This window comes from Trichoderma ghanense (assembly GCF_004382785.1).
Source record: "Trichoderma ghanense strain CCMA-1212 chromosome Unknown scaffold_15, whole genome shotgun sequence".
Taxonomy (NCBI): Eukaryota; Fungi; Ascomycota; class Sordariomycetes; order Hypocreales; family Hypocreaceae; genus Trichoderma; species Trichoderma ghanense.
This window is the reverse complement of record NW_027395678.1, coordinates 118,135-134,105: the sequence shown is the minus strand read 5'-3', so window position 1 is coordinate 134,105 and position 15,971 is coordinate 118,135. Positions and strand designations below refer to the sequence as shown.

The window sequence follows — 15,971 nt, the reverse complement described above, 5'->3', positions numbered from 1 at the left end:
CCATGCCTGCCTTGAAAGACATTCATCCATTAGTTTGTATAGTATATCGTCGTCAAATCAGATCCCATCGGTAGCTCCAGACCCCGGGTCAGTCAATACACGCTCAATCAGATGAGTAAAAGAGAAAAGAAGACAGAGCGAGAGACGGCCGCTTTAATCCTTCTGTGAGCCCGTCGTCTCGCTCTGGTCGAGCGACTTGTCGTGAGCCTCCTCAGCGTGCTCGTCAACCACGTCCTCAAACGCTTCGGGAATCACCACGCCCTCCTCCTGTCCGTACTTGGTCTCTGTGGTGTAAAAGTAGATGCTGATCATGGTCAGAATCAAGCCCAGCATCATCATGCCGAAATAGGCGCCAGCCTCTCTGACGAACTGCACGCCGTGCGTGTCAATACCAAACGCCGTCGCCGTGCCAAACGCCTGGAATCCCTTAAAGTATCCGCTGTAGCGTCCCAGAACGTGCGGCTCGTTGGAAAAGGTGCTGTATGTCCAGTGGTGGAAGTTTTGGAAGATGGGATAGCAGGCTCCAAACAGGATGTAGATGACAAAGGGGCCGGCAAACTTGGTCGTCTCGGTCCAGTCAATCGCCCTCGGGGTCTCGCTTCGATCGATATCGTTGACGGTGAGGAAGGAAATCATGGCGATCCACGTTCCTCCAATGACAATGGCTACGAAGGATCCAGCAGCAAAGGCTCGGCGTCGACGGGATCCCAAGATTGAGGCATCGCAGATCCAGGCAATAGCGAGGGCTCCCATAACTTGGAAGATCCAGTAGCAGAACTTTCATCGCAGTTAGTTTAGGACTCGACTGTATATGACACTCATGAAAGATAAGATGCTCACATTGGCCAGGGATCGTGTTCTAGCGTTAAAGTACCACGCGTTAAAGGCTCCCGTCAGCGACAGATACATCTCGCTGCTGTAGATGGACAGCGTAATCAGCGCCATCTTGGGCTCCAGCATTGTCAGACCGAGAGCCTTGAGCTCCTGGTACCATGGAAGAGGCGTGAACGAGGCGATCGGGCGGCCGTCGTTGCGTCGGAGTTTGGACGGATCGAGCAGCAGGCCGGCAAGCACGAGACCGACGCACTCGAGGCAGATGAAGATGATGTAGACGGACGAGGGCACTCCGGAGACGGAGGTGTTGTTGATGGTGACGCCCAGGACGATGGCCGCTCCGACGACTGAGCCCATGGCGTTGAGAACCCATGACGTGGCAATGTATTTGCCCTTGTCCGCTTCGGTAGGATAACATGTCGTGATGTAGCCTGGGTGTCCCTGTATGAGCATGGGAGCTTGAGCAACGGATGTTAATGGTTGGTTTGGTTACCTTGCGTGGACCAGAGAAGACCCGCGGACAGTCCCAGCCAAGCACCACCAAACAGCACAAACCAGGAGCCTTCGCCTTTATCAATCCACCTTTGATCACGGTCAGCTCGAGCACTCCAATTCCTTGTAGCAGATTGTCTGTAAACGTACCACAGAGACCCAGCATACATGGGATAACCCGTGGCTCCAATCATCAGCGCCCATCGCGGTCCAATCTTGTTGATGATGCTGCCTCCCAGAATGCCAGACGCTCCAAACAAGCAGTACAGAATGACATTGGCCTTGTTAACGATACCAATCAACTGCGGCTGCTTGCCACCAGCACCCAGGCCGGTGATGGCGAGGTACGTTCCGGGATTACAAAAGAGCACGAAGCCGACAATGATGGTCTGGACAAAAGGCCTATTCACACGAGGTTGAACGCACGAGTCAGCAATCCATGCTTACAATCACCGCAGTAGAGTCAATGCCAGAGACTTACGAGTTGTAACGCCAGGTGGAAAGACGCTGATGCTGTGGCTGCGCCTCGACGATGGCGGCTTCGTCCTTTTCAGCGGCCATGATGAGAATGCCGAGAAGGTCTGCAACGAGTTCAGGCTGCCAGTCCTTTTGAGCTTCCCAAGTGGTTGATGAAGAAGAAAGGAAAAGGGATGAGAGTGGGAAAGGCGTTGAGGTAGGAGACCGGTAGTATAGAAAGAGCGGACCGCCTTCGGTATTATAAGTGCATGCCCTCTATGGAGACGATTTGGCTTGCTGCTTCCCGTCTGGGCAGTCTCTCTCCTCAGTAGCTTCCAACAGCGACTTGGCAGGCAGTCACAACCGGGGAGACAACTGATAATTCAAAGGGAAAAAAAAAAAAACGGCGAGATAAAATCAAAAAAAAAAAAAAAAAAAAAAAAAAAAAAAAAAAAAAAAAAAAAAAAAAAAAAAAAAAAAAAAAAAAAAAAAAAAAAAAAAAAAAAAAAAAAAAAAAAAAAAAAAAAAAAAAAAAAAAAAAAAAAAAAAAAAAAAAAAAAAAAAAAAAAAAAAAAAAAAAAAAAAAAAAAAAAAAAGAGACAAAAGCTCGCAATCTACCTGGACTAGTATCGATTCACCCCAGCCAACGCTTGATGTGGCGCCCGCAAGTCAAAGAGCCAAAAGAAACAAAATCGACACCATCTAGCCGTCCCCCGGTCTGCAGCTTAAACTCTTCTCGGAGGCCAAGCGTATCTTTATCCCTGAAAGGGGGGCGAGGCGAGCGAGGAGAAGAGCGGGAAAAGGCGATTTGTGACTGCCGACTGGGAGAGGCGGAAGGGCGACCAGAGCGTCAACGGGCGCCCTTGTTGAGGGCGAATGCCGATTCGCATGAGTCTGGCAGGGACATGGATGCTGGCTTTCTTGGAGGGGGGAGAGGAGGAAGAGAAAGGGCTGGGATCATGTCACTGCAAGAAGCTGAGAAGAGGAATAGGAAGAACGTAGCTCTGAATCAGAGAGACTTGCGGTAAGAGAGTTGAAGAGGGGAGATGTCTGGTGACAATGTCGAGTTTGTTGATAGAAGTTGTTACTGTCGATGATGGAGTTTCCGTCTTCATGAGGACTGCGCCAATCAGCCAAGTGACGGGTACGAGACGAGCCAGAAAGCCTCGTTTTGATCGGACACGAGTCCGGGCGTACAGGTACCGGCCCAGCAACAGCCAAACAATAGATGCCGGGTCCAGGTACGCCAGCCACTAAGCGGTGCTACCGACAGGCGGGTATGGGTTACATTCTCCCCATACGCATAAAGTCATCGCTTGCGCATCAGTCGATCCCGGTTCAAGCAGACTGCGTCAAAATATCACTCAAGGGCATGGGCGCATTTGCCTACAAATCCGCCTGCCAATGGAATGCATCTTGAAGGGGATGGGAGGCCAGCGTCAGTCAAGCCAACCGAGCAGCTTGAGGATGAGGCTAGAACGCTGTCAACACATGTAGGTAGGAAATAGCTTCAACTCTAGGCCGTGGTTCCCGATCAAACGCGGCCGTGCTTGTTTGTACACCGATTCTTTTCTTGCAACGGCAGCTAGTAACGCATGGTTACGGGCTCTCCCGTATTAAGCACGGGTCTCCAGGTCTCCATAATCGACATCCATGGCCCTTGCAGAGGCCTCTCCAGCCCCCTGTTCTCTTACGGCGTACATACAGGCATCATCGGCCCTGCTAAAGCATCACAGACCCCGGTGCTCCGTACAGCAAAGACATCCATATGCAATCCATGACTCCCAGGCCCAGCAGGCCAGGCGAACAGCTGGGCTGAGCTGAGCTGATAGTTGAAGCGAGCAATCCATCACTTTTCATCCTTTCCTCGTCCTCGTCCATCCATGCAATCTGCAATTCTTCTTAGCCACAGACCATACCGCCTGGTGTTGCTGCACGTTTCGCTAACCCTCACAGAAGATGCCCTTGGCGAAATGATCCATGTCCCAATAGTCCCTCCAACCTCAGCCGTTGCCGCTCCGATGACTCGTTGGACACGGGTTGACCCCAGACGGCTCGCTAATCTCAAGACACCGCCACATGCCGGCGGCACAAGCAGAGCCGTGAACATTGGTCCCATAACCAGTCAAAGATTTTCAAGGCCTCTTTAGAGTTTGGAGTTTCAATCGCTTCGCCGAATTCTTCAGACCACTCTTCCGACCGTCAAACCTGTGTCTTTGAAAGACTGCCCCAAAGGACTTGGATTCAGCAAGTGCCGCTTGTCGAGGAGCTGACTTTGCTGGTGGCTCTTCCGCACCCTTGGAGGGGTGAATCTCGGGAGACGAGACTAGAGCCGACTCCAGGGTTGAAAGACATTGTTGGTGAAGACATCGTTGGAGTTCGGTTGAAAAAAAAAAGGAAAACAAAAAAAGGTGGAATCTGTGTCGATCGAGTCGGTCGAGTAGAGTCTGGCGAACAGAGGCCCTGGAGTTGGCAGAAACTGTACGACCAAAAGACGAAGAGAAGGTTGAAACGAGCTGACTCTGGACTCTTTTCGTCCATCATGGCCGAAGACCGGACCAGCACTTGTTCCTCAAAGTCATCAAAGATCTGCAAGGAATCTTCCATTAGGCGATCAATTTCATGAGGGACCGTGGTCTTCTGAACATGTAGTACACTCGCCGGACGTATTACAGCGAGGATAGCGCTGTAAACTGACTGCTAGCCGGCCTCATGTTGCTCACGGCGTTCTTGCGTGGCTCAGGCGATCCATGCCTGCCCGGCCATTATTAATGATGAGGATCAAGTCACTCCGTTCTGACGGACTTCCCACAACGTCCAACTTGGACAACGTCTGAATACCACCAACTCCCTCGTCATTCGCTTTACCGTCTTCAAAAACTACTAGGTACATGAGCAGGCTCTAGAATCGCATGTTTTGCTGACCAGGTCTTATTTGATCAAGGGTAGGAGGCACAAGAGGACATCGTCTGCTATCCTACGAGCATCAGGAACTGCTAATATCACATATTAACCGCTGTCAGTAGAAATTCCTCACGATCCTTCTTCGAACGCGAGGCGAATTGCATCGACATCGAGTAACGAGCCTCGAGGAGGGTCTGAGTCTTCCAGTCTCCGCAAGTCCCTCCACGGTCCACAAAGTCTACATATTACAAACAAGAAGCTTTACGATACGATTCTCGCTTGCGTGGGAACTTTGACCATAAATCGCGCCTCAGGATCTTGTTGCGGCAGTTGAGATTAGTAAACGCAGAGGCTTTCTCGTGAACCGCAACTGGATCCTGGTCCTCGATATCACTTGTAGGTAATCGAGATCAACTTGATTACTCACGCAATGCAACGTTTGTATTTAAAAGGTTGGTTGCTGGGACTCTTGACGGCCATTGTACCAACCAAACTGTGCCACAGCTGCTCAACATGCGTCCTGCCCAACCATACACTCCCTAGTGCCCGTACATTTCGATCAGATAACCACAACATCCTTTGTCCAACTCTAGGTACTTCGGAGGTGGCAACTGATAGGAATCTCCATATCTCTTCGGCCTTTCCGTACGAGAAGAAATCGGTCGAGGTACCGGGGAACCGCATGGTCTATGTCGATGTCGGCTCTTCTTCTTCTTGCCGGTCTGTCGTCATCTCCCTTCACGGCAATCCAACCTCATCGGCTTCGGCGATTCGGACAAAGTGCCTGGACTAGAGTATAGGATCTGCGACCACCAGCGCTATATCCATGCTTTCCTTGATGCCGTCTTGCCAACAGCGCGCATCACTTTCGTGATCCACGACTGGGGCTTTGCTCTTGGCCTGGACTGGGCCAGTCGCCATCGAGATCGCGACGCCGGCCTCGCTCTTATGGAATGGATCACCACGTGCTGAGCAGTAGGGCCTCTCGAGATCCGGGGTTTTGAGACCATTTTCAGAACTTTCGTACGCATGATGTTGGGAGAGCCATGATTATCGAGCGCAACTTCTTCGTGGACGCGATTCTACCCATGTGTGTCGTTCGAGGGCTGACGGAAGAAGATATAATCAACTATCGCCGGCCGTTCCTGAAACATGAAGATCGTGAGCCGGCCTGGATATTCCCCAACGAGATCCCCATCGAGGGACGCCCAGAGGTTGTGTGGGAAAAGGCTGAGGAATACACTTCATGGCTTCTCGCATCGTACGTACCAAAACTGTTCTTCTGGGTGAAGCCTGGGTCGTTCGTCACCGAAGAGGACTTTGTGAGGCTGATAAGAGCAATGAAGAATGCCAAGCCCATCTTTCTAGGACTAGGAAGGCATTTCGCGCAGGAGATTATCCCCACACTACTGGACAAGAAATTGTAGAATGGATGGCAGAGTCGACTCTGATAGAACACAGTCTATTGTTTGTGTAGATGTCCTAGGTAAGTAGGTAGGTAGGTAGGTGGTAGGTAGCTTTTGATGGGTCACTGCAGTCACTTCAAGTTGGCAGTATCCCTATCGATACAATGGATGCTATTGTGAGAGTTGACCGCCTTCTTCTTCCTTTCCACGCCGCACCTGCCTCGAGAATCTGAGAGTTAGGGCAGAGCCCGCACCAACCGGGTTATTCACTTGGGCAGGAACCTCCGGTATGGTTGATGCCCACCGCTTTTCAAACAATGCGCCAAAAGCAAACTTGGAACCTGAGTCTTCTCTTCCATCTGTGCACACGCCACACGGCGCCGATACCATCATTCTATTTCTTGCCAGGACAAGGAAAACGCCCATATTCGTCATATGTGCCGCCCCAGCCAACTCCCTACCTGACAATGTCTTCAGCCTGGCTCAGCCTGCCAGAGACCTTGGTGCCAGAAGCTGGCGTAAGCCCTGCCTCTCCTTTCTGACAGAGAACGGACAAAGCTAACAACAACAGTGAGATTTCAGCAGTGCCTTGCCTTGCTGGCGACGAAGCTCCCACCTATTCTACAGAACACCCCCAGTTCTGCTGCCCTTGCACGGAGGGGTGCCCGGGCTTTGACTCTCAAAGACGACCTGTGATTCCATTTCGACTCTCAAACCCAATCTGTGGTTCCGGCCTCCAGTCATATGTGAGCACGCCAGCCGTTGGCCAAAACGGACGAATTATACAGGCTGGTTGAGCTCGTCCACTCTCCCATCCACCTTGCCGTCGACCATATCGACCACTCTGGCGCCCAGCATGCCCTCGACGATGGGAACATGATGACGCCTGCTTTGGGAAATTTCATGACCCCCGGAATGATGCCCGTGATGACGCCGTCCCCGGAGCACAAGGCCGGGGCCACTGTGAGTAGCCCACACTTCAGCCACTCCCTGCCCTTCCACCATCGAACGAGAGCTATGCTAACATGTTGAAGCCCGACTTCCCCATCAGCGACGATGAACTGGCCATGATGCTCATTTTTATCGATTCCTATCACAAACAGTATTTTTCAACAGATGTACATGAGCTCCGACAGTCGCAGCACAGACAGACAGAAATCCGAGGTCACTGTGAGTACACCACCGACACTTCGTTCATTCCGCATCCATGATCTAATGAGATGTATACTAACAGGCTGGAGCCCTGTTATACAATCAGCGATTATGAGTTGGCCATGTTGCTACAGTACAACGGCACTCACCAAAGAGGATGCGACTCCAGGCACGATAGTCGCAGCACATACCGCCGGCAGATGGCGTCTTCATCGAGAAGGGAATGGAGACGCTCTGCCACAATTCGACCCCTTTTCAGAATCGGCCCCTGCCAGCATTTATAGATACTGAAAAGCCGAAAGAGCATGTCGAGCTTGATACATTATCCAAGCTCAGCTATACATTATACGGGCAAAAGTTCCTCGAACCTTGCTTTGAAACGATTCATCGCCGGCACAAAGCCTGTCGATTCGACTAGTTATCATGGTTCTCCAGATCAAAAGAACCCAATCATTTGGGGAGCAAAAGAACCTATTCATTGGGGCGGGGGTCCTGGCAGGCGCATGATGCCTCTGGGAGTTGCTGGGGTGCTGGACAGCTCGATAGCCACTGACTTGGACAAATTGTACTTCAGTTCGTCATTTCTCTCTCGTCAACTCTTTGCCACTCAAAGAATCTGGGAGCATGCTGCCCCCCGTTGCCGAGTGAAGGCCGCGTGCCGCAGAGGGCCAGCAGTCCACTGAACCCAACCGTTTCCTCGGGCCACTATCGAGGCACACCTGGCAAACGTCAAAGAGGAGCTTAAAAAGGCAGAGTTTGAGCTTGGTGATCTCAACTAGGAATGAGAAGGCATTGATTGGTCCTGGTCTTGGTCCCGGATGAACGGTGTTGGTCCTGGTCTGGACGGAAACCGATCGTTCTTGATTTCGGAAACGTAACAAAAAAAAGTCAAGAATTCCCAGGTCCCTTTCAGTTGCAGTCTCAGGAGGCTGTACGATCACGAGTGGCCGGTCTCTGCTCGATCATTGCCTGCTTGCCAATACGCCGCAAGAGAAGAATATATTCACATCAGGGCGTGTTCAGAAAGCTGTGGTATCAGTATTCCATCTTCAATGGTCAAAGTCCTGAGTTCTATAAATCAGCAACAGCATTTGCCATCAGAACCGAGTATTATCGGCGTTCACCTACCAAATGTCATCATCGATACAGTAACGCAGAAAGTTCAGTATCAACTGCGCCAAAGAACATGCAGCATCTAGGCAATGAGTGCGGCAGACTAGGCATTGAATATCAATCCTTGGCCTCCCTCAATGCATGAGACCTGGCTCATATGTATTAGCACAGCCTCTTCCTGCCACAACCATGTTTCGTCGTTGTTTTTGTCAAGCCTCGGGCATCCGGCTTTCGGATTTCGGACTTTGAAGACTGCACGTCATCTAAAGGAACGCTCTCCCCATCAGCTCATTATTAGTCAAGGACTCCTCACTGCTTCTCCGAATTTATCCTCCAACCTCTTATCTATCTGGCATTTTGTCACACGAGCTTTGGCATCTCTCGACGTAAATGCTGTGAGCAGCCACGCAGGGCCAATTTCCGACTCCTATCCAACGGATCCAGATCGCGAATCCAGACAAGGTCAACATGTCAACCTGGAATCCGTCGCACCTCTCGTCTTCTGTGATTGCTCATATACGACATCACCCCATACTCTTCAGTTCCGCAATCGCGATTGTGCCGCTGGCGGCTTTCTTGATCCCTTCGTACCGTGGCTTCATCGAACTTGGTCGTGGCGGCCTCCCGCACAATGTCTTTGGCTGGCTTCTCCAAGGTGCCTTACGCCCATTAGCCCTGAACAGCACCCGCGACCAGAGCGTCTTTCAAAAGCCTGGAATTTCTTCTTCCTACGAGCCTCATGGAACCACTCGATTTCTACAGGGCGAGCTCTCACCGCGTCGAGGCGAAAGACCAATCATCCCGAATTACGTGGCACCTCAGAGGCAGATGACAGAAAAAGGTGATGAGGCCCTTGTCAACAAAATGAACAGCCATCTGAAAGACTTGGCGAGTCATCGTTCCGAGACGCTGGCCGTGCAGGGGTCTTGTCTGGAAGCAAGAGACAGCCCTGCGCTGTGGATGGTCGGCACTCGGTTGCCCAAGTACCTGGCGAAGACCACAACGGGAGAGATTGTCCACGTACACCCAGAAGCCAGCTCCCACATGGTCCTCAGCCTGAGTGATGCAGAGGAAGCGATTGCAAAGGGTTGGGCTGAACTGCACCCGCTTAGCGGCGTTATGGGATTGATTCCGCTGCCGTATGTCATGGTGTATGCGCCACGAGATGAGGAGGAATTTGGAGTGTGGACGAGGTTCGTTGATGCAGCTGTGGCTTTTACGACGGCAGAACTGCAGTAGCATATTCACGTTGATGGCAGACGTCATCTTTTCTTTTGCATCTGAACAAGGTCTCTTTGGGGGCATTCATGATTGTCTTCACATTATTTCATTCATTTACACGCACGTTCAAAGGGGGTCACTGTCCCTGTCCGTGTTACTGTTTCTGCGTAAAGCAAGTACAATAACAATCGAACTATCATTGAAGTATTAGGCAATTCGAACATTTCATACTCTTGGCAACCTGGCTGGCCCCTGCAACAACCTTCATCGGCATACTTGAGATTTCTTTTAGCATTTGGGCTCTTATCTCGGGCTCCAATAACAGACATTGAGAACCGACTTACGGGGAGAACTTGGGCGATCAATCCACCAGCCCGCGACCCGGCCCAGACTTCGGCTACCCGAGACCACGGCAGGCAGGCCACTCTGGTATCACAACAGCAAGAGGAACATCCCCAGCTCGCTCATTACAACAATCCAAAGCCCAATAGCCTTCCATCATCGTATTTGAGACTTATAAAGAAGATCTGGACATGAGCATCGCTTGCGATAGTCCAGCGATCTTCATCAGCGCTCTGCTACCCAAGGTTAAACCCCAGGAACCCGTCCGAGGTTTCATGTTTCTTACATGATGGTGTGAGATTCGTACAGTGCGAATGGCTTGCGCTGAACCGATCGTCATATCGCTGTACTGATCGTCTCCAGTGGCTATGATTCGCCAGAAGAATGTCAAATACAGTGCCGAGATATTGCTCACAATATCAGAGGAATTTCTAACCTGGAAGACACAGGACAGATGAACTACCACATGAAGTCGCATAATATAAGATAAGCCCTCCCGGGAATGATCATGCGGGGTCATTATCTGTACATCTCCTTGCTTTAAATCCAGCCATTCATTCTCTTCAGAATCTCGCATAACAGCTTCACCTGAACAGCTCCCGATATGCACCATCAGAGGACGTAGACACTATTTGTTCATGTATGTTAATCCAAGTAGAGAAGTACTTCCCTACGTCTGCATAATATATGCATCTATCAAGATTTCGGCTTCAAAAGGAACGTCTCATATCATCGCGACATTCAGCTTCTCTTTTCTTCCTCGCATACAATCTTGGCAGGTCATCTCTCTCCTCGGTACGTGGAACCCACAAGGCAGAGAGACGCTAGAGGCGGCGATACAGAAGGTGGGGCGCCGTATTCTGCACCTGTACCTAGGCTTATCGATTGCTTGGTGGGGGACGACCGATGACTGCGAATCTCAAATTTTGTTTCCAGCCTCGTCCGAATTATCTTAGCCCTGCAATCTTCCCTGTACCGACCAGCCCAGCCGACTCCTCCCCGTCCGACGACCTCGCGCATCGCCTCCTTCCGGGTCCTCAGAGTCGAAGCGGATTGAATCGATATCATGTCTTCATGATCAGCCGCGCAAATCCAAACTCCGCGCAGGCGAATCCGAATTAAAGAGGCGACAAGATGGCGCACGCCGCGTTCGTGGGCTCTACCAAGGAGCAGCTTGTTGACAACCTGCCCAAGCGCTTCAAGGGAATCAAGTTTGGAATCCAGTAAGTGTCCGACTGTGCCATGCCTGATGTTGGAAGCATTCCCGGTGTTCTAACCACTACTCTCTGTCAGGTCCAACCAGGATATCGTCAACCAAGGTGTGCTGGAGGTTTCCCAGCGCATGCTCTATGATATCGACAACAACCGAGCACCGCTTACCAATGGAGCCCTCGATATCCGCATGGTGTGTATAACGAGTTGAATCTATCTCGGCATCCTCATATTGACTCTCTTCTAGGGAACGTCCAGCAAGTCTGGCAAATGCGGGACCTGTCAAGAGCCTCTCAAATTCTGCATCGGCCACTTCGGTCACGTACGACTAGCGCTCCCTGCTTTCCACATCGGCTACCTTCGCTTCATCCAGACGATTCTCCAGAACGTGTGCAAAACATGCGCCAAGGTGCTCCTCACCGAAGAGGAGCGGCGATCGTTCCTCCAGGACCTGCGCCGACCCGGTCTCGACAACATCCGCCGAACCCAGATTTGCAAGAGGATCAACGAACAGTGCAGGAAATGTAGGCAGTGCCCGTACTGCGGCGAGATCAACGGCCAGATTCGAAAGGTCGGCGTCCTCAAGCTCACCCACGACAAGTTCTCCGCGTACAAGAAGTCGACTTCGCAGAAGAAGCTGCCTCCCGAGAGCAAGATCGCCTTCGACGCCTCGTTCGACGAAGCCAAGAAATTGAATCCCGACTTGGATAAGCATCTGGTGAGGGCCATGGAGGATCTGAACCCGCTCTGGGTCCTGAACCACTTCAAGATGATTACCGCTACGGACTGCGAGTTGCTGGGTCTGGATCCCACCGAGGGCCGCCCCGAGATGTTCATCTGGCAGTTTGTTCCCGCTCCTCCGGTGTGCATCCGGCCGTCGGTCGCACAGGAAGGAGCCAGTACGGAAGACGACCTCACGGCAAAGCTGGCCGAGATTGTCTACATCAGCGGGCTGATACGGACGGCTCTGAACAAGGGCAAGCCGATGCAGACGATAATGGAGCAGTGGGAGTACCTCCAACTGCAGATTGCCATGTATGTCAACAGTGATGTTCCCGGCCTTAACCAACCGGGCTTCGGGAAGAGCATCAGGGGCTTCTGCCAGCGTCTCAAGGGCAAGCAGGGCCGCTTTAGAGGAAACCTGTCGGGAAAGCGAGTCGACTTTTCAGGCCGAACCGTCATCTCGCCCGATCCCAACCTGGGCATCAACCAAGTAGCGGTCCCCCAGCTTGTCGCCAAGAACCTGACGTTCCCCGAACGGGTGCAGAGCCACAACATGGAGAAGCTGCGGCAGTGCATCTTGAACGGGCCCAAGGTCTGGCCCGGGGCCAATCACGTCATCAAGGACAACGGAAACTGGAAGCAGGACTTGCAGTTTGGTGATAGGGCGCTCGTTGCCCGAGATCTCAGGATTGGCGACATCGTGGAGCGTCATCTGGAGGACGGAGACGTGGTGCTCTTCAACCGACAGCCGTCGCTGCACAAGCTCAGTATCATGAGCCATTTGGCAAAGATCCGCCCCTGGAGGACCTTCCGTCTCAACGAGTGTGTCTGCGGCCCTTACAACGCCGATTTCGACGGAGACGAAATGAACCTCCACGTCCCCCAGTCCGAAGAAGCCCGAGCTGAGGCTATTACCCTCATGGGCGTCAAGAACAACCTGGCCACGCCCAAGAACGGAGAGCCCATCATTGCAGCCACGCAGGACTTCATCACAGCCTCGTACCTCCTCAGCAGCAAAGACAGATTCTACAACCGAAAAGCCTTCACCTACATCTGCACCCACATGGTGGATGGCGTGACTCACATTGACCTCCCTCCCCCTTCCATCATCAAGCCTGAGGCCCTCTGGACGGGCAAGCAGATCTTCAACGTGCTGATGCGTCCGAACAAGGAATCACCCGTCCTCGTCAACCTGGACGCAAGGTGCAGAGAATACTCGGCCAGGCCGGGGCAGTGTCCCGACATGGATCCGAACGACGCTTGGCTCGTTATCCGAAATTCGGAGGTGATGTGCGGCCGCATGGATAAGTCCATCATCGGCTCCGGAAAGAAGAACTCCGTCTTCTACATCATCCTCCGAGATTTCGGCCCCGATCATGCCGTCTACGCCATGAACAGGCTGACCAAGTTGTGTGCCCGACAGCTGGGGAACCAGGGCTTCTCGCTCGGTGTTGGCGACGTCTTCCCCAGTACCGAGCTGACCAAGTCCCGAGACCGGCTCGTGCAGGACGCCTACGACAAGAGCGATGCGCTCATCGAGACGTTCAAGCAGGGCAAGCTCGAAAAGGCGGCCGGATGTGACATGGAGCAGACGCTGGAGATTTCCATCTCGGGTATCCTCTCCAAGGTTCGACAGCAGGCCGGTCAGCAGTGTGTGGACGCGCTGAGCCGCAACAACGCTCCCCTGATCATGGCCAACTCCGGTTCCAAGGGTCTGCACATCAACGTCGCCCAGATGGTTGCCTGTGTCGGACAGCAGATCATCGGCGGCCAGCGTGTGCCTGATGGCTTCCAGGACCGCAGTCTGCCGCACTTCCACAAGAATGCCCGCCAGCCAGCTTCCAAGGGTTTCGTGCGCAACAGCTTCTATTCAGGGCTGTTCCCGACCGAGTTCTTCTTTCACGCCATCTCTGGACGAGAAGGTCTTATTGATACCGCTGTCAAGACGGCAGAAACAGGATACATGTCACGACGACTGATGAAGTCGCTGGAGGACCTCTCCACGCAGTACGACAACACCGTCAGGACATCGTCGGGAACCATTGTACAGTTCCAATTCGGCGCGGACAAGCTCGATCCCGTCGACATGGAGGGTTCGGCCGTGCCTGTGCAGTTTGACCGCACGTGGACTCACGCAGAGAGCACCACCTGGGACAACACTGAGAGATCACTGCTGCCTCACGAAGTGCTCGAAGTGTGCGCCAGCATGCTGGACAAGGAAAAGCTCCGCTACAAGAGACGACGGCTGGTGGACAACGCCCTGCTCGACTATTCCGATCCGACGGACGAGGCTCTCGACGAGCACGAGAGCGCACGAGGCTTCATCGACACAATTTACTCATACGTAGCCGAGCGAGCACAAAAGATGTCCAAAGCCCGAGCACTTGTTGGGCTGGACCCGGATCCGAGGCACGACGAGGATCTTGCCAACGCCTCAGCGGACCTCAAAGCCCGGCTGGCCCGCGTCGACCGAGTCTCCAAGGTCTCTCTCACCACTCTGCAGAGGTTCGTCAAGGAGTGTCTGGAGCGGTACCACAAGGCCCACGTCGAGCCGGGCCACGCCGTAGGTGCCGTCGGAGCGCAGTCTATCGGTGAGCCCGGAACGCAGATGACTCTCAAGACGTTCCATTTCGCAGGTGTCGCTGGTATGAGTATCACCCAAGGTGTTCCCCGTATCAAGGAGATCATCAACGCGTCCAAGAACATCAGTACGCCCGTCATCACATGCCCTCTGCTCAACGACAAGCAGATCGAGGCGGCGCGCATCGTCAAGGGGCGCATCGAGAAGACGTATGTCATCGACGTGCTCAAGGCGATTGAGGACGAGTGGGTGAGCGACCGCGGCACCATTGTGCTGTACATTGACATGGAGGCGCTCCAAAACATGCACCTGGGCATCGGCATCGTGGACATTGCAGAGGCCATCCTGCGGTTCAAGAAGCTCAAGATCCAGCCGACCGACGTCTCGGTCGGCCCCAACTACATCAAGATCTACGTGCTCAATAGTTGGGTCGACCCCGACGCGGCCAAGAAGCGCCAGCGCAGCACCGCCTCCCTGACGATGACGGAGGAGGCTTCCGACTTCCTGCTGCGAGTCAACCACCTGCGCCGCATGCTTCCCAAGGTGCCCATCTCGGGATACAACGAGGCGACGAGGGCCATCATCCAGACGTCGGAGCAGAACGAGCACACGGTGCTTGTGGAGGGATACGGACTGCGCGCCTGCATGACCACGGAGGGCGTGATCGGCACCAAGTCGCGATCCAACTCGGTCATGGAAGCCCGCGACGTGCTGGGCATCGAGGCCGCTCGAACGACCATTGTCGACGAGATTTCCAGCGTCATGGCGGGCATGGACATTGACCCGCGCCACATCCAGCTGCTGGCCGACGTCATGACGTTCAAGGGCGAAGTCCTGGGCATCACGCGTTTCGGCCTGTCCAAGATGCGCGAGAGCGTCCTGCAGCTGGCCTCGTTCGAGAAGACGCCGGATCACCTGTTCGAGGCGGCCGCCGGCATGAAGACGGACCGCATCGAGGGTGTCTCGGAGTGCATCATCATGGGCCAGACGATGAGCGTCGGCACGGGCTCGTTCCAGGTCGTCCGGAGGCTCAACATCCAGGAGTGGGAGGTGAAGCCCAAGAAGACGCTCTTTGAGGACGCGTGGACGGAGACTGTCAAGGCAAAGAAGGAGCGGCGAAAGCTGCGAGGGATGGTTTAGGCATTGAGATGTGTGTGTGTGTGTGTGTGTTTTGAGTTATTAGGGAATGCTCTTTTGGACTTGCTCGAATCCATGTGTTTATACAGCAATTCTTATGGCCGGATGATGTTCTAGGGCGGTTTGGAATGGCAAAAGTATATAATGAACATTTATCAAGCGGATGGATAATAGAGGACTACACGGTCAAATGCACCTTGTTCCTTTGATAGCACGGTAGATGTTTGTGATTAGATTTGTGAGAACATCATGCAAGCAACGTATAAGCATTCTTGCGTGGAATGATATGACCCCCAGCTCCCCAAACGCCGGTTCCCCTTGATGCCCCTGGTTGAAAGAACAAGGATAGAAAACAGAAAAAAAAAAAAAAAAAAAACAAGGAATATGTCGAGTCCCTG

The 15,971-nt window shown here is 52.9% G+C and overlaps 4 protein-coding genes across 4 annotated transcripts; 3 read left to right on the top strand and 1 right to left on the bottom strand.

Moving 5' to 3' along the window:
• Positions 1–153: 153 nt before the first annotated feature.
• CCMA1212_009117 (uncharacterized protein) lies at positions 154–3,379 on the bottom strand (the record flags this gene model as incomplete). Its single annotated transcript, XM_073706217.1, has 6 exons — positions 154–777; positions 841–1,265; positions 1,328–1,416; positions 1,477–1,728; positions 1,808–1,940; positions 3,376–3,379. The coding sequence occupies 6 exons, from the start codon at positions 3,377–3,379 to the stop codon at positions 154–156; spliced, it is 1,527 nt and encodes a 508-aa protein (XP_073555178.1).
• Positions 3,380–5,732: 2,353 nt separating this feature from the next.
• Positions 5,733–6,113, top strand: CCMA1212_009116 (Haloalkane dehalogenase; the record flags this gene model as incomplete). Its single annotated transcript, XM_073706216.1, has 1 exon — positions 5,733–6,113. One exon carries the CDS (start codon positions 5,733–5,735, stop codon positions 6,111–6,113), a length of 381 nt encoding a protein of 126 aa, XP_073555179.1.
• A 2,712-nt stretch (positions 6,114–8,825) lies between these two features.
• On the top strand, positions 8,826–9,596 carry CCMA1212_009115 (uncharacterized protein; the record flags this gene model as incomplete). The annotated part of the gene is made up of 1 exon (XM_073706215.1): positions 8,826–9,596. The coding sequence occupies one exon, from the start codon at positions 8,826–8,828 to the stop codon at positions 9,594–9,596; it is 771 nt and encodes a 256-aa protein (XP_073555176.1).
• A 1,448-nt stretch (positions 9,597–11,044) lies between these two features.
• On the top strand, positions 11,045–15,576 carry CCMA1212_009114 (DNA-directed RNA polymerase III subunit RPC1; the record flags this gene model as incomplete). The annotated part of the gene is made up of 3 exons (XM_073706214.1): positions 11,045–11,143; positions 11,214–11,325; positions 11,380–15,576. The coding sequence occupies exons 1-3, from the start codon at positions 11,055–11,057 to the stop codon at positions 15,574–15,576; spliced, it is 4,398 nt and encodes a 1,465-aa protein (XP_073555177.1). The 5' UTR covers positions 11,045–11,054.
• Positions 15,577–15,971: the final 395 nt, after the last annotated feature.